At 38.4% G+C, this 27,814-nt stretch overlaps 1 protein-coding gene across 1 annotated transcript; it reads right to left on the bottom strand.

Moving 5' to 3' along the window:
- Positions 1-652: 652 nt before the first annotated feature.
- On the bottom strand, positions 653-27,522 carry CTR9 (CTR9 homolog, Paf1/RNA polymerase II complex component). Its single transcript, XM_041729790.1, has 25 exons — positions 27,293-27,522; positions 25,994-26,092; positions 23,766-24,005; positions 22,055-22,172; positions 21,422-21,511; positions 18,566-18,714; positions 17,146-17,253; positions 13,748-13,855; positions 13,375-13,611; positions 13,049-13,138; positions 12,806-12,934; positions 12,518-12,701; positions 11,063-11,151; positions 10,366-10,551; positions 10,176-10,263; positions 9,855-10,003; positions 8,246-8,362; positions 7,936-8,081; positions 6,935-7,006; positions 6,313-6,448; positions 6,013-6,159; positions 5,441-5,598; positions 4,665-4,761; positions 4,326-4,438; positions 653-1,733 (listed from the first exon to the last, which is right to left on the bottom strand). The coding sequence occupies exons 1-25, from the start codon at positions 27,335-27,337 to the stop codon at positions 1,307-1,309; spliced, it is 3,522 nt and encodes a 1,173-aa protein (XP_041585724.1). The 5' UTR covers positions 27,338-27,522; the 3' UTR covers positions 653-1,306.
- Between the last annotated feature and the right edge of the window lie 292 nt (positions 27,523-27,814).

The raw sequence follows: 27,814 nt of genomic DNA on the forward strand, positions 1-27,814 counted from the left end.
TACAACTTTTTTTTTTAAAGGTTTTATTTATTTGTAGAGAGAAAGCACAAAGGAAGTAAAAAGAGAGGGAGAGAGAATCTTAAGCAGGCTCCATGCCCAGCGCAGAGTCCGACGTGGAGCTTGATCTCATGATCCTGAGATGGTGAGCTGAGCCAAAATAAGAGTTGGAAAAATAAAAAAAAAATAAAAAAATAAAAACCTAAAAAAATAAATAAAAAATAAAAACAAAATAAGAGTTGGACACTTAACCAACTGAGCCACTCAGGTGCCCCTAAATTAAAGCTTTTTTATACGCCGTAAAGTGCAACATAAAAATGTTACTCATAAATCATTAATCACTGGATTACTGAAAATAAAAATACATACCAGTTTGTGTCTTAAACTCCACAAATCTATAAAAAATTATCAAGGTTTTGGGGTGCCTGGCTAGCTGTCAGTAAAGCGTAAGACTTGATCTTGGGGTTCTAAGTTTGAGACCCACATTGGGCTTAGAGGTTACTTAAAAATAAAATCTTTTAAAAAATGATGAAAGTTTTAAGTAAACAACCTCAGCTTAGTTCAGATTCTTCCAAATATTTGCATAGTTTACTAATTGTAAATTTTCATAAAGAAATATACTGAGCAAATAAAAATGACATGTTACCCATAAAAGTTGGTAAAAGAATTTTATTGTGTGGCTTATGTAGGTCTTTGCATTCTACTAACAGAAAAGCATTTTTCCACATTTTATTTGACCTAACAAATTATATATTTGTGATTTTATCTACATGGCTGCAGTATTACACTACTGAAGAAAACCTTCCTTCCACTCGTACTTTGGTGCAATTATACAGTAGATATCTTTCTCCAGAAAATAAAAATATTCTCAATCTAAACTTCAAATGAACAAAGACATGAAAACCAAGTTTCTTGCACCACTTGGTAAAAGATTACAATAAAAATCAAAACAGTATGCTGCTTAACATACAAAGATGATGAGACGTCTGCCAGTTTCAGTCAAACCTCTGTAGGAATGATTTAGCATTTGGGTTTATTTTTACTGCAGTTTTCACATATGACAGGTGGAATTGTACCATACTGAAGAATAGTCACGTTCTTCATTTGCTCAAGAGACTCAAATATTGGACTCTAGCACAGGAAATATCTCTTGGGGTTTAGTAATATACAAATGGGTAGAAAAAAAAACTGCCTTAGGAAAAATTTCACAATTGTTTGACTAAACATCTGAAACTTTTTTTTTTTAATCACAGCTTTCATATATTAAAAAAGTTTCCTCCAGAGATGAAGCTTATTTATGAAATAAAACCTAGTCGCTCTCATCTGACCCACGTTCTGAGCCCCGATCCGAGGCCTCATTGTTGGATCCCTCTGGTTCGGATTCATTCCCAGAGCCTTGGCCAGAGCCCTCGTTATCAGAGCCTCTCTCGGAATCATGCTCTGACTCGGCACTCGGAGAAGCAGGGCGAGAGTCCATGTCGGAACCTCCAGAGCGGCTTCTCCCGGACTGCACAGACTCATTGTCAGACTGTTCAGAACCTGAGGGCCTTCTCTTTCTGGATGGCTGGTCACTGTCTGAATCCTCATCTGACTCCTGTCTGCGGGGCCTCCGGGGACTGCCGGCCTCGCTGCCAGACTTATTTTGGTTCTCATCAGAATCGCTCTCCGAAGAGGCGTGTTTCTTCCGCCGCTCTCCCTCGTCCGAGTCACTGTTGCTGTTGCTGTTGCGGTGATGTCTGGCAAAGAGAAGCACTGGTTAGACTGGCCAATGGGAGCCTCGATGAGCAGAGAATGCTTTTAAAAAGTCAGGGCATTTAATGTCCCATTTCTTGACCTGGATATTGTTTACACAGGTATTCATTTTATGATATTTGCCAAGTGTACTGTTTTGTAAATCCAATCTATTCCACAATAAAAAAAGGATTAAAAGGCAAAGAAAACAAGGCACTTTGATTATACCACAGCATTTAAACAGTCAAGGAGGACTCTCACTGGGTTATATCAGGCACATCTCATCAGAATGAAGCACTTCTCAGTTTCATACATAAAATGATGAAAAGGAAGGGATACATTTATTTTTATACACAAATTCATAGCAGCAGAGGTGAAACCAGGGTCTTGCGTGGCTGTAGAGACTCTGAAGAATAAACCCTCTCCTGAGGCTGGATGAATAGGACTGACTCTTCCCTGTCCCATCAGATACCTGAAGAGCAAAGGCACCTTTTCTATCCATGATTTGCTGCTGCACTAGTGCCCTACTCCAGGACAGGGCTTACTCAAGAGAACAAGCCACAGCTAAAAGCCTTGTGTAGTTTGCTTCCTTTTGCTGAGCTCCCCTCTGCCCATGTATATACTAAAGGCCAGTGGCCTCCTGGGATCCAATTCCCATCATTCTATGTGGCCAAAATTAAACACTTTGTGATGGTCAGGACCAAGTTTAACTGATGATATAAGTGGCTCAAATCAACTTGGTCTTGACCTTGGATATAGTTTAGCAGTAACTCAGCCTCTAACATCGACCCTTCTGCCTACATGTTTTAATGACACCCATTCTAAACACATATTTCTTGCTCTGCTCTGCCTCTCAACTCTCAACACTGGCCAGGGTGACAGCACGGGCAAGGGCAAGGGCAAGGGCAAGGCAACCCAAATGTGTGTCAGCCAGCATCTTCAGAAAAAAGGGAACTACAAGTATTTATAGATGGTTCCCTAGAGATTGCTACCTGTGAGGCTGCACCCCCACTAGCACCCTTAGCTCCTTCGACATGCTACTTGCTCACCTCTAACCAGCTAGGACTCCATTTTTCCAAGACTCAACTCAAACGGTCTTTTACAAAGCATGTCTCTTACAACCCTGCCCTCAGCTCCAGAATAGGTATAGTCCCCAGAGAGTAATAAATGAAACCATAAGTGATAACATTTATCCAACGATAATGTTTTTGGTTTATCTGTTGTTCTCCATTGTCTCTAAAGCATAAAGTCCTTGAGGGCAGAGCTAAGACTCTTTCCTCTGTATCCTCAGGACTCAGGACACTGTCTCATGGAATTCTTAGTGTATGCTCAAATGACTGTGGAATGAATGAAATGACAGCCATTGGAAGAAATATACCATGTGGCACAGCACTGAGTCCCAGTCTGTGAATCCACATTGGGAAGAACCTCCAGCTTGAGGGTCAAGTTGAGGACAAGTAAAACCAAATACTGCTTTTCCAGGTGTGCCATGAGCTAAAGGAGAGTACTAGAAAAGCAGTCTAGGATAAGCCCTTCACGAAGCAGGCAGAGCTAAGTCACCATTGCCTGACAATGAAGGACACGGTCAAGAAAATCCTATCTCCATGTGACCAGGATCAGGCTATTCATAACAGTTTTAGCCAGTCTGGTAGTATACCAGAGTGATACACTCCATTTAGAAAGATGCCATCCGAAAAAAAAAAAAAAGGATGCCAGCCGGAGCTAGAGTATATTAAGCTGTGAAATAAGTCAATCCGAGAAAGACAAATACCATATGATCTCACTCATATGTGACATTTAAGAAAGAAAACAGATGAACATATGGGAAGGAGGAAAAGAAAAAAAGGAGAGAAGGAAACAAGCCATAAGACACTCTTAACAATAGAGAACAAATTGAGGGTTGATGGAAGGAGGTTGATGGGGGATGGGCTAGATGGGTGATGGGTATTAAGGAGGGCACTTGTAATGAGCACTGGGTGTTGTATGTAAGCGATGAATCACTGAATTCTACTCCAGAAACCAATATTGCACTGTATGCTAACTCCCTACAATTTAAATAATAAAAAAAACAGCAAAAAATAATAGTAACAATAAAATATAATAAAGTTTCACTATTAAAAAAACCAGATGGAAAAAAAAAATTAAAAAAAACCAGATGGATGCTATCCAAGAAATTTCACATAATACCCACAAATAAAATATTTCAAAATAGGTTTTCTTCTCTGAGGGACAAACATGACAGGAGAAAATGACAGGGTTTGAATAAGATGTGTGCTTAGGTTTCTTCCAGCTATGATTTTTTTTTTTTTTAAGACTATATATTTATCAGAGAGAGAGAGAGTACACAAGCAGGCAAGCAGGGTAAGTGGCAGGCAGAGGGAGAAGCAGGCTCCCCCTCCCCGCTGAGCAAAGGAGCCTGACACGGGACTCAGTCCCAGGACCCCAGGATCACAACCCGACTGAAGGCAGATGCTTAACCACTGAGCCATCCAGGCATCCCCAGCTTTGACATTCTAAGAGGCTGGAAAGAAGTCATTATGGCACAGTGACCACTCTTATCTTTCATTAGAAAAGTACATTAAGGGAACAATTCCTACCCTTCATCGGCAATTTTAAGTTTATCTTCGTCTGAAGAATCATCACTTGATGATATTATGGCTTTCGATTTTATTTTGCCCTTCATTGAAGGAGGCAGACGTTCTGGCTTGGGCTAAAGAAAGAAGACCAAACATAACAGATTATTCAAGACTTTTAGGTTACATTAGGACATCCTGTTAACTAAGTTTGCAGTGTAATGATAACAATCAAATAGCAACAAATACACTTCAAAAAGAAGCATTTGTGCTTGAAGAAACTGTAGGGAAAGAATGTATTCTGGTACAGTGTAGCCCCTCCTGCCTACGACGGGAATGAAAACCACAGTATTATAAACTTACAGCCTTCTTCTTCTCCGCTCTTGGGGTACGGCGCTTTTTCGGTTTTGGGCCATTTTCTGTTTCATCATCATCAGATCCTTCTTCTCCCTTTGGAGGTCTTATATAGTGGACAAGAGAAAGTCTGTCAAGATCCACTCATACATAGAAAGCCTAAGACTACTTTATCATCAACATATATTCATTTTGAACACTACTCTGAGTAGATACCCTCTTCAACCATACTGTCCACTCCTCAAGAGCAGAGGCCCTAATTTACAACTGCTACACACAGTTCAGGAATCTGCAAAAACCATGGATTTACGTGATGTCTACCAAATAATTAAGTCTCTGTTAAGTCCTCTTATTAATCTAAGATAAGCTTGAATCTTGTACTTGGTGGAGGCACAGAGACTGTGACAGAAGACCCAGGCCTCAGACCTTACATCCTTCCTCTCCTCTTTCTTCCCAGCTACTCATTCCAGGCCTACTAATGTCCTATCATAGCTTCCATCCCACAGGTCTGTGTCTGAATGAATTCATTAGGTTCTCCCCCAAGGAAAGGCGGCCAAGGATTGGGAAGAATAGCCTTGCTAAGACAGCTGACTGGAGATTCCTGGACGAGAGACAAACAGGACAGCTCAGGGGCACCTCAAGGTGACAGACGGGCAGGATACCACTTATCTTAACAGCAAATGGGAAGGGGAAGATTCACAGGCAAATTCTAATACAAGAAAGATTCAGAAGGTGAAAGGTCATTTGTCACCTTTGTAAGGCTCTTCACAACACACTAATAATACCTTCTCCTCTTTTTCTTCTTTCTCTCACCACCCTCCTCTTCTTCACCTTCTTGTTCACTACCACTGCCCTTTCTTCTCTTCTTCTTTTTGGATATAGGCAGGTCATCGTCAGTATCATCATTGACAAATTCGTCAAACTCTCCTCCCTTTTTAGAACGCTGAAAACCAAACAAGACTACAATCAGTTTTCTCCTAGCTGGTGGAATGAGGCCAGATCCTATCAGTCATTTGACAAATGAAGGATCTTTTTTTTTTTTCTTTTATAAAGTCTAAAGGAAGGGGTGCTTGATGAGGCCCAATGTTAAAGACTTCTAATTAGGATGAATCACCCTAATGTCAAAAATCATCAGCTACCTAGGCCACTACAAGGTACAGCATATGGGACCGACATTGGAATGCATTTCTAAATACTGGATACCACTGAAAACACCGTGCTGGAAGACTGTCTCTTAACAAAGGAGGAAGTCAAACTTAAGAACCAAGCACTGTGTAAATACAGCCGATTATATTTACTTCTGAGAGTCAAATGACAGGGACTGGGGCCATCAGTATTAGCAGGAGTTCTTTCTTACCCGTCCACCACCACCACCTCTTTTCTTTTCTTTTGTTGCTTCAGTCTCTCCAGTAAACATAAGAATGTTTTTGGTCTTCTCTACATACTGGGCCCGCTGTTCCAAAAGTTTCTTTTGCTCTTCCTTTTCTCTAAGACGTTTCTCTTCCTATGAGGAAAAAAGAGTAGAAAAAAACTGCATCAAAATGTTCTGTTGACAAAATATCACGACTACCATCAGAACAACTTCTTTTTTAGCATACAAGGGGCATGTATGCACATAATTCTTTAGTTCTAGTATAACTGAAAACACAACAAATACCTGTTCTTTAAGAAGTTTCTGCCTTAACAGTTCCTTTTCTTGCTCTTGTTTGGCCCGTAACTCCCTTTCTTCTTCATCTTGTTTACGTGCCCGAGCCACATGGTACTGGGCCTGGCTCAACAAGTCAGAGCACTGCCTATAACATTGCAGATATAGAGAAACATGAATGCAGTTAGCAGTTAGTCCACTTTTTGTTCAAAACCTCAGAACATCTGTTTTCCTTACACAAACTGAAAAGTCTGAAGCAAGATCATTAGTTGATATCTAAGAGATATTTTAATTAGCAAAATTAACTTAGTTTCTCAAAAGTCAATACTGTCAAACTATAGTAACTTTCCAAATTATAAGTGTCGTCTCCAAGCACAGATGTAAAGATTTTCAACATTATCTTCACATGGGACTCAAAGAACCAGGATAGATAGAAAAGTATTTTCTCCATACAACTTAAATACTTGTACTACACTGATTTTGTCATATTCCCTGGAAGGGCTCTCAGAAAAAAGCCTTGTATCAGGCTGGGGAGTTGCACAGGAGTGGGAAACACTGACCCCTGGAAGGCCACCCAGTGCACATAGGTACCACACTGCCTCACCCAGTCACCTGCCATAAGTAGTAACATTACCTGGCTTCTGTAGCAGCAAGGGCCAAATCGAATCTCATTTTATCTCCCACTTTACTCAAGTAACTGAAATATCTAAATGGAATGAGAAAATAAAATAGTTCATTTAAAAAAAAATTCTAATGAAACAGGCCCTTTACATTTTTAACCCACTCTATAAAAATAGTCTGAGACTAGGTTTATATATTGACTGACTTACATGAACCTAACGGATACATGAAAGGCTATCATTTCAATAAAATTATATATGAAACACACTGAGAAAAAGACTCATCAATAACACTCAATATGTTTAATAAAAAAAAGTTCACAAAGTAGTCATATTAATATCATCAATAAATTCATAAATAACCAAAAATAACTTCAAGTAACAAATATTTACTAAACACTGTATTTACTAAATATGTCAGCATGGAGGTTAGGAGGTGTAGGCCATGAAAACAGAACCAATGTATCAGGCAAGGCAAGAAATGCTTATGTAAGAACTTAATTATAGTTGGACAAAACCTGAAGAGATGTCAGGCTTTGATTTCACCACATACTGAAATTACCAAATAAATCCTATAAAGGTACATAAATTTAGAGCTAAGATGAATAAACCTATTCAATATTTAAGAGGCCAGGCCTTAATAATCTTAGCCCAATGAAAATTAATATCCCATGAAAGACACACCAGTATTAAGTAATAAAACCAACATAAGTGGAGTCTAAAAATTTCAATTGTGTAAAATGCTGGGTCATTTTATGTCAGATTATGAAAATCTAGGGCAAGCTTGCAAAGCTAGCCAACTAGTTCTAGGGGAGGCTACAGGATCTAAATCTGGCAGGATCTTGGCCACAGTTTGGCGCCACCTAGTGGCAACTGTCCGCTTTGGCTTAAAAATCACTGGAAGGGTTCTTAATAAAAAATGATTCTCTTGAAGGAAGTGATTTTCAGCACCTTTTGAGACAGATGGATTTACAGAAACAAAGCATTTCAAAAGTTGTTTCCACAAAATCTTTACCTATGTGCAAGCTCCAGTTCTTTCACAGCATTAAGTACTTCCTTCAGATTACTCTTTTCATCCTTTAGAACAGAGGTAGCTAATCTTTGCAGGACCAAGGCCACATTAAACATAAGTACTGTATCACTGGGTGCCACATGTCTAGCCTATAAATAAGAAACAAAACAAATATTTCATATAATCTAATAACATGAAAAGGATTTTAGCCAAATAGATTATTAGGTATATGAACATGCATAAAATAGAATTAAAAAAAAAAAAAAACAATGCAGTAGAGAATTACATGAGAAAAACGAGTTTTCCTTTTTACCTTTAGCAAAGTCTGTTTGCATTCCTGTAACTTGCCACACTTGAAGAGGGCCCGGGCCAAATATAGCACAACTTCAGTGTTCTGATGCTTATAGAACTTTCTGAGGCAGTTTTCATACTATAATAAAAGAAAAAGTCAGTTAAAATACAATAAGGATTAAACGACATTGTGATCATGTAACAAGATTTTAAGCGATTTTAAAAGGTGTTTTACCCTTTGAATGGTTAATTTTAAAGAATAATTTGAGAATGATTTTTGACATTCACCAGGATACATTTCTACAACATGAAAATCTGATTCAAAAAAATCCCCCAAGACTAGATACTCAAAATAGTTTTTCCATTTGAAACTCAGACCAGCACTGAAAGGATAAATAGACTGGATGGCCTTTTTTTATCTCTCTCTAGCAATGCTATCCAGAATCAGCTTATTGACAACTTATTAAAAGTCACACACCTTACTCCTTTGGGATATATTCTCTACCACCCTTCTTTAGGATCGGTGGAACCTACTGGCAATGAGCATGTGAATCTCACAGTTCTGGTTAACTTCTTGGTAAAACCAACATATAACAACACTAGTGCCAATTTTGTCATGAATACTCTACTTTTTGACCATGGAACCTATCTTGTCATCGGTGAGATCTTTTTCATGGAAGGTAGTTAGAGTTTCCCCTTGAGTATCCTTAGTTATCAATTTGCATTTTTTAAAGGCCACATTATCATTTGGCAGATCAGGAAGGCCCACCTCCAAAAATACAACCTGAGCTACCATATGCAGTCTGGATTCCATAAATCCTTGTAACTAGTGCCTTTCAAATATCTGATTTTGGTAATACCCACCCTTCTTAGAAAATAGGTTAGCCACTTCCAGGAACCTGGACGGACTGCAATTGTCTTGTACTTCTGCTAAGAACCTTGTTTTTCCCGACCATACTAATTTCCCATAGAGTCTAAGAACTGCTTTACTTTCTAATATGCTATAGATGCTAAATATCATTTTTTAAAAGATTTTAAACTCACGACACTGAGATCTACCAACTGAGCCAACCAGGCACCCCTAGATGCTAAATATGACTTTATTCTACTGCAAATTCAAGCACTCCACAAATAGGAAAAGCCTAACAAAATTCTATAGTGATGAAAACTAATCCCCATGGAGTTTTTTCTTTCTTTCCAAAATGTCATTTAACCTTTCTGAAACTCAGTTCTCCCACTGAAGAAAGATGAGTCTAAGACAAGCAAACAAATATTAAATCCTCCTATCTTCTGGGTACTTACTGATATACTAGGCATGTTTGTGCCAAGTATGGTATCCAGTACTTTTCATACTGGATCCTCACACAATTCTGTGAGTTTATGATCTCCATTTTATAAATGGGGAAACTGGATCAGAGAGGATATCCCTTGCCCAAGGCATGCGGTTAGGGGTGAACCAGGACTCATGTCTCTAGACACTGAAGATTGGCCTTAACATTATACGATTATAAGTCTCTGAATAGACACAGTACCACAAGAGATAGCACCCAGTTCCACGACAGGGCCAGAATAGTTAAGAAAACATTTGTTCAACAATGAACATAATATAAAAATATCTTGAAAGATATTACCATCTGAACAGCACTGATATATTGCTTCTGTTCCACGTAGATGTGTGCTAGGTTTAACCACACATCACTGATATCTGCTGTTGCTTCTCTTACTTGGGCAAATACATCACGAGCTTCACGAAAATATCCTTTGTGGGCCAAAACAGCTCCTAAAATTATAAAAAAGGTTCACATTTGAGAATTTTCTAATTGTAGCCAGAAAAACTAAAGGTCCTATTTTAGAACAACTATATTTATTACTTTTCGGGAGAAATTACAATCTACAAACATTCCTTTGAAAGCACTTATTTCACAAATCACTAGGGATGCCCATGTCTTTACCTATGCCATTAGCAGCATACAGATTCTTTGCATCATTTCGGAGTACTTGTTTATAGATGGCCAGAGCACGATCTTGATGACGTTTTTCCTATAAAAAGAAAAAATCATTATAGAACAAAATTCAAACAGGAATAAAGTGCCAGTTTTGTTTTAAAGAGACAAAAAGAAGAGAGAGACAAAAAGAAGATACCTTTTCTCGATCTCGGGTGGGCTGATGCAAAGTTTGGAGCCAGACATTGCCAAGAGCTAGCATAGAGTAAGTATCACTCTGCGTAGATGGTTGTTTTAATATCCTCTCAAATTTCTTCTGTCCTGGACCCCATTCTTGTTTTGCTAAATGAAGGTTACCAATCAAAGACCAAGCGTCTGGATGGTCCTGAAACACACATATGTAAAGAAGCAAAATCTGTAATTTGGATTCAGAGACATCAATCACCTTTCCATGATAGCTGATTACTGAAGTTTACAAGCTACATTTACAAATTCAGAGTGAAGATGGATTTATGAATTGTAAAATCAATTCAGTGTGTAATTATCAGTGTAAGAAATCCAACAGAATGGAATATAGGGTTATCAGTGTATAGCACATAGCAACAGCACATAAAAATGTGCAAAACTTTCACTTTAGTTGTTTGTATACACAAACAACTATACTAGGCTATGATGTAAAATCTATTTCTGTGGGCCACAGTCAAAAAGTTTAGATGACTTCTGCACTCTAGTATCTTTAACAAGTAAAAATAAAACAGAGATGTCAAGATGTTAGAAATACGAGTCATTAAAATGGAAAAAAAATGAAAAAAATAAATAAAATGAAAAAAATGATTTACTAGGGAAAAAAAAGGTGAGAAAATTGTTTTTCAAACCTAAGAGTTAATACTACCAACCTGATTGATCTGAAGAGCTTCCTTAAACCAATCTGAAGCCTCATAAAAATTTCCTTTATCTCTAGCCATAGCTCCCAGGCGCAGATAGCCTGAAAATACACATTTAAAAGTTCTTACATTTAAGGCATTAGCTATAAAAGATCTTAACTTCCAAGTCATACTTTTGAAATGACTGTATTTTGTTAATACATTCATACGATGAATAGAAAAATCCCACAGGTGAAAAAATACTGAGCATCCATTAAACTAATTAATAATTTAACAATAATCTAACAAAAGAGCAACTCTGTCACCCTCAAATCTGTTTGAAATCTCAGATTTATCTCTGCCACTGTATTCCCGATGCTAGCACCCCAGTCCAAGTCCTTATCTCCACCAAAGATATTTAAAAAGCTTGCAGCTGTTCTATTTCCAGTTTCTTTCTGATGCACAGTACTGTCACTGCTTGTCATATGGCAAAACAGTGAAAGCATGGACCACCACGGATTACCAGTTAGAAAATCTGGACTCTAACTGTGGGCTTCCACTTAAAAAAATAGTAAGAAAGTGTCACACAAATTTAAGCTGTTATTTTCTCCAGAAAATGTCACTCTCCTCAGGCAATTAATAATGGCTTCCTATATCTATCAAACCAATTCAAGTTCAGCCTGGCATTCGATTAAAATCTTATTTATTTTAAATCACTTTTGCATCCATAACAGCATGATGGGAGGCAAGTTAATAGCTTCTGATATAACCCGAGTCAAAATATCATAGCTTCAAGTTCTTTTAAGGGGAGTATATTATTGTCAATTATTTTTAATTAAAAAAACTTCCCAAATTTTATAATGGCTAGTGTGTGAAAATTCAAGGCAGGACATTTTAGTAATAGTTATTTCAAAGTAAGACAGTGTTTCTTACTGTTATAAACACTGCAAAAATGTTAATATGAAATAAGAGCAGGTGCATGATAAAGGTACATCTATCACCAAGTTAAGTCAAGGAGTTGTTCAAAGTCTAATAAAGGTAGCTGACCCACTGAAGATCGCTCACCTCATGAAATATACGGTTCAACTTGTTTTGTTTCTTTTATTTTCTACCATAAATTTAAGTAAAGCTGCATTGCTTTTTTATTAAGGCCATAAATTTGGTTTGAAGGAAAGGGGGACATTATAACCTTCACATTTTTTAACTATTGGTTCAAAGAAAGATTTTTTTTCAGGCTAAATTTTTGCTGCTGTTGTGGGAATTTTAATTCATAAAAAAAAAAGCTTTATGGGCAGCCCAGGTGGCTCAGCAGTGTAGCGCCGCCTTCAGACCAGGGCGTGATACTGGAGACCCGGGACCGTCGGGCTCCCTGCATGGAGCCTGCTTCTCCCTCTGCCTGTGTCTCTGCCTTTCTCTTTCTGTATCTCTCATGAATAAATAAATAAAATCATATATATATATATATATATAAAAGTTTACAATTCTTACAGTCAACATAATTAGGATGTTCCCGTAAGATGTTTTTATATAGTTTTTCTGCTTCATGGAATTCACACATTGCCTCATACAGCCTGGCTAAATTGTATGATGTCGTAACAGAAATGGCATTATAATAATGTTCATCATGCTCAGCTTCTGCCTTTGCACGATCCAATGATGCCAAAAAATATTTCTGTAAGAAAAGAAAATTACATTGTTAAAAAACAGTTGATACATCTCAAATAGTGTACATTAAACTTGATAGTACATAAGAAGGGATTATTTCCAGTTCCCTACCTTTGCCTCCCCTAGATTTCCAAGTCTAAAATGGAGGGCGCCCACATTATTCAGAATCTCTGGCGGGACATCGGCCTGCACTTTCTCCTGAAGGATACGTGTAGCTGTTCCATAGGCTGAGAGGGCACCCTGTATTTTTCATAGTGGAGACAATAAGGTGTAAGTGAAAATGAAAGGGAAAAACACTACACCATGCTTTCAAAACACACATTAGGTAGGAGACCAAAAATATTGCTAAAATACCTGTATATCAGTCTGTTCTAAGATTTGTGCCAATTCAATCCAAGCTTCAACGTCATCAGGATACTGTTCTGTGACCTTCTTCAAATGGCCCTGAGATAAAAGAGATCATTAAGTTGAAGCAGGCTTAATCTAGAAACCACAGGCTGTCAAAGTAAAAATTGGTAGCTACTCTACCTTGTTTAATACGTCAACTGTTCGTTATTTCAACTGGAACAAGCCCGGCTAACAAAACTGCTTCCATCATATCTCTACTAGCAATAACAAGAATGAGGCATGACAGTCTAGTGATCACTAACACAAAATGGCTACAATTTTTTAAAATGTACCTTGGCAATATCTCTTTTTTCTTGATCTTCTGAGGCAGCATATAGCGATCCAAGAATTTTCATAGTTTCATAATTATTAGGATAAGCTTTCAAAACTTTCTCAAAGCACTGAGATGCATTTTCTTTGTCACCTCGATAAATGTACATTTGTCCTAAACCAAAAAATGGCAGCACAAAAGAGGATGAGGCAAACTGTGTGGCTTGATAGTAGTACTGGAAAGCTTGGTCATAATCTTCCTAAAAAATGAAAATAAAACAAGGTCAACAGTATGTACAAAAGTTTGTCTTCTTTGTAACATACAAAAATTTTTTAAAAACTTGAAAAACTATAAAACAAAAGAAGTAGATATTTAGAGATTTAAAATGATTGTACCTGAACGTGGAATGATCTAGCCAGCTGATAGCAACTTTCTGCTTGCATAGCCTCCACTTCTGTATTATGGAATGCATGGAGAGCCAAGTGCTGGACTTTACTATAATCCTGAACAATGAGATCCAGAAATTAAGTAAATTCAAACAACTCGAACAGTCTCAATCATAAGGCTCACATAAGGCTCAAATTTCATTTTTAAAATGTGTTCACTGAATTAATAATAACAGTGTTGTATCCAGAATTAAGAATCATTTTTCTCATTCCCCTTGCAGATAAATTCATTTACCTAGAGCTTAACATCTACTCAACACATCTATTGCTTTATTTAATCTTGTAACAATCCTTTGAGGTATCAGCACTCTTTCTGTGATGAGAAAACCTAAGAGTTAAATCCCTTACTACTAGTAAAGGGAGCAGTTACAATTGACTGAGAACTATTATATACTAAGCACTGTGGTAGGTATGACACACTTATTCTAGCCTTAGTCAAAAACTCTGTAAAGAGTATCATTATCACTAAGTTATTGATGGGAAAATGGAGGCTTAAAGAAATAAAGTATGCTGTCTAAGGTGGAAAAGCTAGATTCTCTATTTAATATTTTTATGACTCTAAGGGAAATGTTCTAACATATGAGGGTGAGCAGCTTAAGTAACTGGATCTTAATTCACCTCTCTTTGAATGCATGGGTCATGACTTTCCCATTAGACCTTACTTAATCTGGATTATAGAGCTAATCTCCTGAGAGTCTGGAAGTCAGAGTTCATACATCAAGGCATATTTTTAATAGGGATATGTTTTACCCTTTTCACTAGTAATCTGGTCTGGAGAGCCTCTGTTTGGTCAATGCTCAGTTTCAACTTTTTTTTTTTTTTAATTTTAGGAATAATAATGTGATTGCTACTTTTTAACAGTAATTGTTTTCCATTACTTAAGTATTTAATATGCACATGACATTTAGTCATAACTGCCACTCCTCAAATCCTATGAAGTAGGTATTATTCCTGTTTTACAAGTGAGGAAATTAAAGTTTTAGAAATTTTTTTGCCCAAAGCCACATAACTATACAATGGTGGTACCTGAATTTGAACCAAGTGATTCAAACTTTATATTTTGAATTTTCTTGCACAGCCTTTTAGTTAAATTTATAGATTGTTCCCTGGGATGAGGGTAAAGGTCAAATGTTGAGTTTGGAATAGACTTTAATTTTTCTATTTTTATTAGTCTTTCACTCATGACACATTTTTTAGGGAATTTCCATTTTGAAATTTAACAAAATACACTAAAGATTACCTTTTATTTTAAAACCCTCATTCAGATCTCAATTCTACCTCACATCCCAATTTTTGCCCCTAATCCCCTCTGCATTCTAGCTGCTTCTCTTTCTGATCAAAAAACCAAGCTCAATTCTCAGTTCTTTCTGGAAGTCTGTGTTAATCGTTCCAGGAATCACTATAGCTCCCATCTCTAAACACACTTTATTATTTAATTACTGAAGTGTCTGAGATGTTAATTAATAATACCTTTTCTTCCCAGCTAAATGATTCTTCTATAGGGGATGCAATGTAGTGTGGTGGGCAGAGAATTAAAATACATCTCAACTGTACTCAACTGTACTACCTGCCAGTTGAGTGAATTTTTGGCAAGTGATGTTACTTAACTTTGCTGAACTTCAATTTTCTTATCTATAGAAAGTGAAATAGAAATATCCTGCCTACCTCCTAGGGCTGCTCTAATGACAAATTGAGAAAAAATACATAAGCATGCTCTGTTAATCTTCAGGACATATATTCAGTGCAAGAGGACCTCACAATGCTGATCACATATCAGGTGCTCAGTAACACTCAAATAGATTGGCTGGCTTGATTTACATATTTCATGTATACAATATAAAAAGTTTTGAGCATGTTAAAAAGCAAGACTTTCTCTTCAGCAGTGGAAGGGTGACTAGCATTAAAAATTAAAAATTGAAAAAATAAAAAATAAAAATTGAATAATTTTCTTTCGGTTCAAGGAAGCTTTCCTAACAGTTGTGAGCAATGATTATTAAATATGTATTCAAATATTTAGGATTATTGGTCCTTTGTCTTCTCAGTAAAAAGCATACTTGTGTAACTTTTATCTGAAACAGTAACGCTTCAAGTACTTATAAGATACCTTTCCATCTTCTCCCTAAATAGTTGTCTTTTCATACTATAAAAGTTACAGCACATAGGTTCATTAAGAATTCATTAGAAATGAGGAGTATGCTCCTATAGCCAGAGGGAGTAAAGCATCATGGTTAATAGCTGTGTGACCTTCGGCTATTACCTTTGCTTCAATTATTCATCCACAAAATGGAGATAATATTAACTACCTCAGGATTATCTGACTGTTCTACAGATTCATGGAATGCATATTTTTTAAAATTTTATTTACTTAAATAATCTCTATACCTCACGTGAAGCTCAAACTCACAGCCCTGAGATCAAGAGTCACATGCTCTTCTGACTGAGCCAGAGAGGCACCCCTATGGAATTCATTTTTAATAGTACTTGGTATTTAGTAAGTATTGACTGCATATTTATAGCAATAATAAGAGTGATATGCTATCATTAACAAGGATTGATACTGCTTTGTGAACTTTTGCCTAAACTGCTATTTAATTAAAGTTCTTAGCACAGTTTAGTACCTGGTTTCCACATGGTGAGTAAAACTTTCACTTACTGTATAAAAACTCTGTCAATGAAATATTTGATTTAGTATTCAAAAAATCAAAAATACCATTGTTTCTACAGAAGTAACGGCAACTTTAAAAATTACAGCTTGATCAATGAGCAAAAATAAAAACTTCAACAACTCCTTGGTTGCCTGCATAAGTAGGTCCAAACTCCTATATCACAGAAGCACCTCACTATCTGTATCCAATGCATTGTCTATCACGAGAGCCCACCATATGCCCTGCTTTTACTAAATCTAGATCTGTCCCTTTCCCCTTTCAACTACCTAAAAACCTCCTCCTAAAAATCTAGTTCAAGAGCTTTTTCTTTTTGGTGAAAACCCTCCTTAACCATTTGGTCACTTCCTCTTTCGTTTCTCTACCACAGCAAGGTAGAGACCTTTATTTCTGTATTTACATTTGTTTACATGTCTGTGTTTTCTATGAAACTGAACTGAGTGCAGAAACCACAACTTACTGGTCTCCACATCTCTATTACAGTGTTAGGTACAGTATAAAGGATCAATAGAGTGAATGAATAAACGTACCCACCCCAAATTAACTAATATACATTTTAACTTGAAAAAACCTCTTGACATTGTCAATTTTTTTCCAAGTTAAAAAAATACAGTATCAACTGCAGAACAGAAAAACAAGACAGGATTTAAAAGCAAACAACTTTAATAAATTGACTTGTCTTACCTTTTTGAAGAAAAAGTGATTTGCTAAGTGGTTCAATACCATGGGGTTGCTAGGATCAATAGTATAGGCTCTGGAAAGAAGCTGAACACCATTTTTGATGGAATCAGCCTAAAAGAAAAGCAACAACAGGGTCATTACTTAATTAGCATTTTTTCAAAGTTTTCTTTATAGTCTGAAGAAATAAGGTTATATAAATCTAAGTTCAGACACCAAAATACAGCTCATTTCAGTTAACCTTCAGCAGGAATAAAAAAATTTCTAATAGTGAATTAAACTGCTACAACTTCCCTCACAAAGAGTCACCTATGGTATCTTTATAGATCCTGGCTGTCTTCTTGGTGGCAGATGTCTGTGGATTACCAACAGCCAGTTTAACCCCCTTACTAACTCTGTTTAAATAGAGTCCAGACATTGCAGCCTGTGATCTTTTAATTTCAGGAAGGAAAGTTGCCTCTTCCTCTTCTCAAACCACAGGGGATGAAAGATTATTAATCTAAACCAGTCAAGATGATCTATTCCCCTTCTCTGGAGATCAGTCTAAGGCAGTGGTCCTAAACTGGGGGCAATGTCATTTTTCATTATCACAACAGGGAGGACGTGCTGGTTTTTAGTGGGCAGAGGTGAGGTATGCTGCTAAACATCCTACCAATGGATAGGATAATTTCCCACACCAAAAAATCATCTAGCTCCGTAAGTCAATAATGCTGAGACTGAGAAAATCTGATAACCCTGTCAGACAACTATACACAAGGGGAAGTATGATGGGGATAGAACTGCTCTAAGAGAAAGCTGTTGATCCTTTCCCTTTCCTCCCTATATATAAGACTGATGAAATAATGAGAGCCTGGAGATATAGCAGCTATCTTGCAACTTATAAGGTTAACAGACATGAGGAGGAAACTTCACACACTGCAGAAGGACAGACAGAAAGATGTAAAACTCTAGCTTTGAGGATAATGAGGTGCTAAATCCAAGACCTTAAGAGAGCTTGTTTAGTAGACGACTAAAAACCCTTATGTTTCAGTCACTCAGTAGGCTTTCCGTTACTTGCAATGGAAAGCATTCCAAACTGACACATATTGTACAACCCCTTATCTGAAATTCTGAAATCCAAAAACTTCTTTAAAAAAACAAGGTGTCTGGTAATCTTAGAGCAAGCTCACGTGGTAGCAAAACTTCACCTAAATTGTGCGGTTATCCTAGTAGCATGAATAATCACTCATCCTCACAGAGAAATGTAAGTTTGCATTTGAGGTAGGGTCCTAATACCTGGGCATTATATATAATGCAGTGCAGGCATCATGTTACATTTCTATTATCTGCAATCTTGACCTTTAAAACACTCTGGCCTCAAAGAGTTTTAGATAAGGAATATTGAGCCTAACAGATCAGTCACAAAATAATTTTTTCACTCACATACCTCTTTATTGTTGAGTTCCAGTACAGCCAGTCCAACCAATGCTCCCACACATTTGGAATTGAGTTCCAGGGCTCTGCTGAATGCCAGACGAGCCTTCTCCAGTTTGTTGAGTTTCACAAAGCAATGACCCATTCCTAAACGAACTTCCGCTAAAAAAAGAAAGTCATTCAAGCTGTCAAACCAGGGCATTTTTCAGGTTTGAATTAAACAAAATGCTTAAACATTTTCTATGAGTTGCAAAATCTCAAAATTCACTCAGGATAACTACACTATAAAATCTTTTGGTCTATCATGAATTTGGTTTCAGTGGATATTATACCATACTCCCTCTGTCCCCTTTCTCGTCTTAAACACAATACCTACAACACTGGTATTTTTCTGGTCTTCCAAGATTCCTGGGGTACACTTTACCTTCAATATCTAATTTTCAAAGAGCAATTTTTAAAGAGAGCATAAAGTTTCATTAAGACCTTCAATATTGTGACTACACTCACAAACTGTCATTCCTTCAGAGCTGTGCTTATACATGCTAGCCAATTTCAAGGCCATGCTGAAACTCCACCACGTTCCCATGAAGGGCCAATCTCCCCATTGGACACTAGATCTTACCCCTTCTCATCTATTTAAGGACACTGCTCCAGCAATCATCTATTTTTCCTGCATTATCAAATATCCTCTTTTACATCATTCTCATTCACATATATTCTCCCATCTTAAAAAAAAAATACTCTTGATTCCATTTTCCTTTCCAATTGTCAATCCACTCCTATTCTTCCCTTGATAGCAAAACTCTTGCTGCCTAACTTTCCTTTTCCATTTTCTCTTAAATGCACTCCACCAAGGATCTCACCCCTACCATTCCAGTTAAAATGCTTTTATCAAGGTCACTAATGATTAACATGCTACTGAATTCAATGATCAATTCTTTTTCTTTTTTTTAATGATCAATTCTTAATTCCTATTTTACTTGACCTAATAACAGAATGTGATAGTGTCTGACACCATCCTGGAAACATTTTACATTTTACTTCAAGGACATTGCCCTTATTCTTTTCCTCCTACATCTCTGGCTGCTCTTCTCAGGCTCTTTTGTTAGTTCTTCATTTCCCTAAACTCTACAATGTCACAGTGCCCTTTAACACCATCCTTGGACCTCTTTTCTATCTACACTCACTTCTCTGGTGACCTCATAGTTTCATGGCTTTATAGACCATCTATATGTTGATGTCTTCCAAATTAATTACTTCAGTGCAGGGCAGCCCAGGTGGCTCAGCGGTTTAGCGCTGCCTTCAGTCCAGGGTGTGATCCTGGGGACCCGGGACCGAGTCCCACATCAGACTCCCTGCATGGAGCCTGCTTCTCCCTCTGCCTGTGTCTCTGTCTCTCTCTGTGTGCCTCTCGTGAATAAATAATAAATCTTAAAAAAAAAAAAAAAATTACTTCAGCTCAGATCTCTTTCCTGAACTATGGTCCTCCTGACCTCTCCACTTGTAGGTCTAAAAGGTATTTTTAAATTTTCACACCTAAAACTAATTCCTCTTGAACTATCTTCCAATGTACTAAAATGTAACTCTTACTCTTACCTTTGAGTCCTCCTTTGTCTCATATCACATCTACTCCATTAATTCTTCCCTCAAAATATTCCGGTCACTTCCACCTCTACTATTATCATTCCAGTGCAAGCCAAAATCATCTCTCACCTACATGACAGCAAGAGCCTTCCACCTGGGCTCCCCATTTCTATTCTTACCCTCCTCCCAGACTCTAGTCTCAATCCAGAAGCTCAAAATGATCCTTTTAAATATAGTCAGATTACGTTACTTCTTTGCCCAAAGCCCTTGAATGACTTCCTATGTCTATCAGAGTGAGAGCCTAAGTACTTATAATAATCTATGAATTCCATGAGGGCAGGGATTTTTTTTAAGATTTATTTATTCATTCCTGAGAGAGAGAGAGAGATAGAAAGAGAATGTGCACACACATGTGCACAGCAGGGAGAGACAGAGGGAGAGAATCTCCAGCAGACTCCCTGCTGAGCATGGAGTCCGAAATGGGGCTCTGTCCCATGACCCCAAGATGATGACCCAAGCTGAAACCAAGAGTCTGATGCTCAATCCACTGAGCCACCCAGGCACCCCAAGGACAGGGACTTTTTCTTTTTCACTGCTGCATTCCCTGGATTTAGAACAGGAACACAGTTGGCACACAGTTGATTATCAATAAGATTTACTAAATGAGATTTTCAATAGAAAAATAGCGTAAAGGGACGCCCGGGTGGCTCAGCGGTTGAGCGTCTGCCTTCAGCCCAGGGTGTGATCCTGGAGTCCCGGGATCAAGTCCCACATTGGGCTCACTGTGTGGAGCCTGCTTCTCCCTCTGCCTGTGTCTCTGCCTCTCTCTCTTTCTCTGTGTCTCTCATGAACAAATAAATAAAATGTTAAAAAAAGAAAAATAGCATAAAGCAAAAAGACTATAATATGATCTGCTAGGACCTTAGTCAGTTAAACTTCCAAATCTTGGTTTCAGCTCGGGTCATGATCTAATGAATCATGAATCATGAGATCAAGTCCTACATCAACAGGAGTCTGCTTGAAGATTCTGTCTGCTTCACACCCCCACTCGTGTGTGTTTGTGTGTGCTCTTTCTCTCTCTAAAATAAATAAATCCTTAAAAAAATATATGATCTGCTATTCAGTCTTTGGATCAAACATAGCATTTTTTTTAAATTTCAATTCTGTCATATCAACAGCCCTACATCATCTTTCACAACCAACTTCATAAGCAACTGCCTTTAAATCTTCAATATTTTTAGTTGGATCATTTAAAACTTCATTTAAAATGAAGTTTTTCTCTTACCTGGACATCCTGGGTTAGTACGCAATGCTTTCTTATAGTAAGCAAGAGCTCCTCTATAATCCTTCTTGTTGAATGAAATGCAAGCTTTACCTATAATTTTTAAAAATAAACATCCATTGACTAAAGAACACAAGTCTCATATGTTCTATATAAACCCACCCAAATCAAATACATCTCTGAATAAGAAATACTCGAAAATGGTGAAAATGATTTTATACTAAAACTTGTTTTAAGGATATATTACTTTATGCCTTTAAAATAGTCCTGTTAGATGGTATAAAACAACAATTAAAATAGCTTACAGTTGTCCAAATAGACATTGCTTATGGACTCTTTAGAAGTGGATAACAAACAGGGTGATGGGATGAGTATTGGGTATTATACTATATATTGGCAAATTGAACTCCAATAAAATAATATACATATAAAAAAAAGAAGTGGATAACAAATTACTCTTAACTGGTGTATATTCTATTTTTGTAACTTTAAAAGAAAAAATGATCCATTGCAGATAGTTTCATTTTTATAAGGTAAAGCTCTTTTACGTTGCTGTCTAGCCCAGTCAAAAAAACATTATTACAGGCATATGATGAAAGATACAGTTTCCTAAGATGGCTGCCAAAAATGACTTACCAAGAAGGGCTGGAATATTATTTGGAGACTGGTTGAGTACAAAATGAAACTGTGCATCAGCCTGATCCATTTTGTCACCTTCAAGTAGGCAGAAGCAGGCTCTTCCCAACAAATGGTTCTGGAAAAGCAACACATCATCTTAGACTTGACTTTACCAATGACCAACCACAATTTAACATGAATGTGTAATATTAAAATGAAAACCATATAGGAAGGAGGTGGAGTATCACACAAATTCCTCTTATCAACTATAATATGTGTATGAGCTACCAGTGGGCAAGTCTTAATTATAAATCAAGAAATTGAAAGGGAATAAAGGGGAAAGGAGAAAAAATGAGTGGGAAATATCAGGGAGGGAAACAGAACATGAGAGACTCCTAACTCTGGGAAGCGAACTAGGGGTGGTGGAAGGGGAGGTGGGCGGGGGGTGGGAATGACTGGGTGACTGGCACTGAGGGGGGCACTTGATGGGATGAGCACTGGGTGTTATTCTATATGTTGGCAAATTGAACACCAATAAAAAATAAATTTATAAAAAAACAAACAAACAAAAACAAATCAAGAAATTATCCAGAAATGAAAGACTTCTGTGCAAGGAACAATGACAAAAAGAAAAGTTCATTTTTCCACAATAGCCAAAATAGGGAAAGACCCAGATGTCCATTAAAAGATGAATGGAAAATAAAAAATAAAAAAAATAAAAAATAAATAAAAAATAAAAAATAAAAGATGAATGGATAAAAAGAAAACGTGGTATGTATATGTGTGTGTATATAATATATATAATGGGGGATGCCTGGGGGACTCAATAGTTGAGTGACAGCCTTCAGCTCAGGCTGTGACCCCAAAGGACCAGGATCAAGTCCTACATCAGGCTCTCCACGGGGAGCCTGCTTTTCCCTTTGTCTCTCTCTCTCTGTGTCACTTATGAATAAATAAATAAAATCTTAAAAAAAAGAAAAGATATATATATGTATATACATGTGTATATATATATATATAATTGTATATATATGTGTGTGTATATATATGCATATATATATAAGAGAATATTACTCAGCCATCAAAAGAACAAAATCTTGCCATCAGCAATGACATAAATGGAACCAGAATATTATGTTAAGCAAAATAGGTCAGTTAGAGAAAGACTAATACCATATAATTTCACTCATATGTAGAATTTAAAAAACAAAACAGATGAACAGAAGGGAAGGGAACGAAAAATAAAATAAGATTAAAACAGAGAGCAAATCATAAGAGATTCTTACTCTAGGAAACAGAGGATTGCTGGAAGGGAGGTGAGTGGAAGGATAGGATGGGGATTAAGGAGGGTTGGGTATTATATGCAACTGAGAATCACTGAATTCTACCTCTGAAACTAAAAATACAATATATATTAATTAAATTGAATTTAAATAAAATCTTTTTTTAAAATATGCTTGAAATTCATCTGGAGTTGACGGAATTACTGACTCAACCTGTGGATAAGTTTTATATATGCTACTTTGTCCACATTACTTCAATAGTACAACAACCAAAGAAATTCCAATTTTAACAGGGAATTCTTCTTTCAACTATATTTATTATCAACCATGTTATTTTAAGAAAAATTCTTTTCAAAAAAAAAAAATCTGTTGCTTATAACACACATTCTACTCTCATGTGGTATTTTTCCCCCTTTCATAAATTCATAGAAGTCTGACTTATTTACCTGGTCGTACATAATAATTTTGTCAGCCATGGTATACAACAGGGTTGCTTGTGTAATAAGATCTTTCTTATTGTCTTTATTCTTTTCCTTCCGAGCCTGTTGTACATAATAGGCTGCCAATGTATCCAAGCAAGTCATCTGGTCTTTTTCATGGTCTCTATAGTCCAAATTGCCATCTATACGTGCCGCTTCCAACAACTTTACAAACTCTTCCGTTTTTCCTTGCTTGTAATACTCCAGCTAAAAGGTAAAGAATCAAATTAGAATTATTAAAGCATATGTACATATAAAAAGCTGCACACAAACATTTATAGGAGCTCTGTTTTTAATAGCCAAAAACTGGAAATAACTCAATTGTTGATCAACAGGTGAATGGGCAAACAAGCTGTGGTACATCTGTATAATAGCTGCTACTCGGCAGAAAAAAGAACTACTGATGCATGCTACAATGTGGATAAATCTCAAGATAATTATGCTGAGTGTGAGAAGCCAGACCAGAAAGAATACATACTGTAATGATTCCATTTATATAGACTCTAGAACATGCAATCTTTAGAAAGAAAAAGAAGCAGATCAAGGATTGGCTGAGCACTATGGGGGGTGGGGAAGAGTTTGGAGGAAGGTTTTGGGGGGGTGATGGATATATTCATTATCTTGATTGTAGTGATTTCATAAGTATGAAATATGCTAAACTTCTCATGTGGTACATGTCAAATATGTGCAGCTTATTATAGGTGAACTATGCCTGATTAAGTTATTTAAAAAATGATAATCACCATAAATGTTTCCAAATTGCTACTTACCCAGCAATAGTTGATTTCAAACTAAATCAGAGCCCAAGAGAAAAAGCAATAATGAGGGGGATATAGAATTCTAAACAGAAAATTTAGGTTCTGGTTCTAGATCTATCAAAATTATCCGTGACTTTGGGCCTCCTGAATAACTTTCCTGGGCATCTGTTTCATTTATTAATACTAAAAGGAAGATCCATCATTTACTCACCTACTATGGGCCACAGATTATGCCAGGAGTTTTATATACTTATTTCTATCTGTACAATCACTCTTAAAGTAAATGCTAACATCCCCATATTTTAGAAAATAGGCTCAGAAGGTAGATCATTTGTCTAAGGTCACATAGCTAGTTAGCAGCCAAGTGGGAATATGAACAAAGGCCTCTCTAATCTCAAAGCCTATACTCTTTTCTCTGTAACATTCTACAGCCCACAATGTTTCATCAATTTTACCACAGGTGCCACACTAATCCTTCAATCCTCCATTTTTCCTGTAAGCTCTGTTAGAGGAGGCATTTGTACTAAAGAAAATCTAAATTCCCCTCTAGCTTTAAACACTGTGTGACAAGCATTAAAGGCTTGTTCTCTGTAGACCAGGAAAACTTAACACTTCAGAAAGGCACCATTGTCACAAAGTATTTATCTGTAAATCCATATCTAAGAAATTCTTACAGTTAGGCTTGAGCAACGGATATAAGTCCAATTCCAGATCAACTTCTCCTTTCAAGATGATAAAGGGAATCTCCTATGTATCTTTACACAAAAGTGACCTGGGGTATGCTTGCTTAGAAAAAATGATTTTAGTGTATGCTATACTATATTACCAGAATAATTTAATATGATGTTCTCATACAAAGGAAACATTAGGCAGTCGGTGCTGGGGAGGGTGAATGGTGTTAGAATTTTAGACTCTCTGAGGTGATTCTCCTGAGAATCTTCAAGAATCTTCAGTAGGGTTTCTGTTATGGAAGGGACCAACCAGGACAAAAAAACAAGCCCCCCAAAAGGGCTTTTGTGAGTCAGCCTGGAATATAATCACCTTCTAGACTACTTTTCAGGAAATGTTACATTGTTATGGAAAGCAATGTTAAGTAACAATGTTTACATGGTGGCACTTTGTTTTTTTCTGATTATCTACAAATTATAAGCCAGTCTTCATTGAGTAATTAATAAATAATCCAACACACAGTATAGAGTACTGTTTAATTTAAATGGATTTTGCCTTTACCAACATATACTAATTTAGCAGTAGAGTAAGTACATCATTTAGGAAACTGGCCTTCTTGTTCTATAAATGGTAATACAATTACCTTCCATACATATGGTACAATTTACTTATCATGTTCCCAAGCTGGCTATTACTGTATTTGAAAACAGAAACCAAATTATTTTTCCCAGCCAACATACAAAAAATATTTGTTACATGAATACTGACCGCCAAAGCAATCCATATGTGCAGTTGTGTGTGTTCCTGTTTCAGAATACTGATAACTTCATCTCCCTCCGGTAACTGATCGAAGTCAAGTTCAATGACCTAAAACACACAATGGAGGTTTTGACTCTTTAGTTCTTCTTTAAATTCACATTTCTTCTTTGCTGCCTTTCAGAACATACATCGACACGGATATACATAGGGTGTGTGTTCACTTGCAATAGGCCTGAGCAAGTGCATGTAAAGAAATGTTCAGGGCACACATGTCAAAGAGGCCAGATGAGAATATTAAGGTAAAAGCACAGAGAAGCACACCAGCAAGTACTGCCAGTTGTCTTCAAGTCACCGGAGCTACAAAATGTCACAAAAGCTTTGCTTATTCAAAAATAATAAAACAAAACCCGGCATAACATATAATCTGTGTGAAGTGCAGATAGATAAGCACCGATGCCACAGGCCCCACAACTTGCGAGGCACAATCCTAGAGGCCACAGGAAGTTGAACGCTGCCTCTGTACGCGTTCCTCAGGCCACAGCACTTGTGTGGCACAGACACTTTTGAAAGCGGGCACAAAAATGAACAGTGGGTAAACGCTCTGGAATTAGTGGGGACGGTCACACAACTCTGTGACTACTACTACTACTACTACTAAAAACCAATGGATTTTAGGCTAAGTGAATTGTATCTCAGTAACGTAGACCTCAACCGAACAAAAATAAGAATACGTGACACCCTGGACCCAGACAACAGCGGCGCTGAGACAAGCCGCGGGCTACCCAGGATGGGGCGACGGGGCGTCGGGAAGGGAGGGAGCGTGAGGTCCAGCAGCACACCGCGGGGCTGCATCTCCGCGCCCCCACTTGGGCGCTGCAGCGTGTGTGGAGGACACAGTGCACCACGACTCCAGTTCCTAAGGGATAAAGGGCGACCTTCTGGGCGTTCTCAGGGGAAGACGGCGGCGCAGCAGAGACCACGGGGGCATCAGCGCCCACCGTACGATTCGTCGGCACCCCAGAGCCCCTGCGCCCGACAGCTGCGAAGCGAGCTCTGTCACCGACGAACAGGTAGGAAAGGAACTTCCAACAACTCCCGGGGCGGCCCCGGGGCTGCGGGGACGCGACGCTGCCAGGCTGGAAGGGGGCAAGGGCAGGGGCAGGGGGTGACTGCGGCTTCGGCCGGCGAGCCCGACTCGGGCTCCTGGGGCCGAAGGTGCTCTCGCCCCGGAGACCAAGTGGAGAGAAGGGGGAAGGTGGGGATCGTCCAAGTTCACGGCCCCCGCCCTCCCCCATACGCGACACTTACCTCGTCAGTGTCCCGGAGGGGAATCTCGATGGAGCCCCGCGACATGATGAGATCCGAAGGCGAGCGGGCGTCCCGCCCGTCCGCTCCGCAGCCGGCGCTCCCGGCTTCTGGCTCGTCCCGGAGGCTCGCGGCGGCCCGAGCTCAGGTCGTGACTGCCGCCCCGCGGCGCCGCCGGAGCTGGGGCTTCTCCTTCCCGTCAGCCGCTTAAACAACGAGCAGCGGACGGCGTCCGGCCACTTCCGGCAGCCCCGCCCCCTGCCCCGGAAGCGTTCCCCGCGGGAAGGCCTGTCAGACGGCGGGCGCAGCCTGCGGCTCCGCGGTTGCCTCGGCGGCGGGTCGACGGCGCCCTGGGCCTCCTGAGCCCGTCAGCCCCGCACCGGCGCGGCCTGAGGAAAAGCGCCGGGAGCGTAGCCGGCCGGCCCCGTGGCGGGCGGGGCGACGAACGAGCAGCGGGTTCGGGCCGGGCCGCGACTGACGAGGGCCCTCGGGCCAGTTCTGGCCGCAGCGACGGAGCCGGACCCG

Source organism: Vulpes lagopus, chromosome 15 (genome assembly GCF_018345385.1).
Source record: "Vulpes lagopus strain Blue_001 chromosome 15, ASM1834538v1, whole genome shotgun sequence".
In the NCBI taxonomy this organism is placed as follows: domain Eukaryota; kingdom Metazoa; phylum Chordata; class Mammalia; order Carnivora; family Canidae; genus Vulpes; species Vulpes lagopus.

What these genes read in the sequence shown, in the direction of transcription:
- CTR9 (XM_041729790.1), bottom strand. Translation starts at nt 27,337, where the DNA reads ATGTCGCGGGGCTCCATCGAGATTCCCCTCCGGGACACTGACGAG. An exon ending in TAGAACAGACTGATATACAG is followed by an intron (nt 12,935 to 13,048) that starts GTATTTTAGCAA and finishes TGAAAAATACAG; the next exon opens with GGTGCCCTCTCAGCCTATGG. An exon ending in GAAATCTAGGGGAGGCAAAG is followed by an intron (nt 12,702 to 12,805) that starts GTAGGGAACTGG and finishes CTTTTCTTACAG; the next exon opens with AAATATTTTTTGGCATCATT.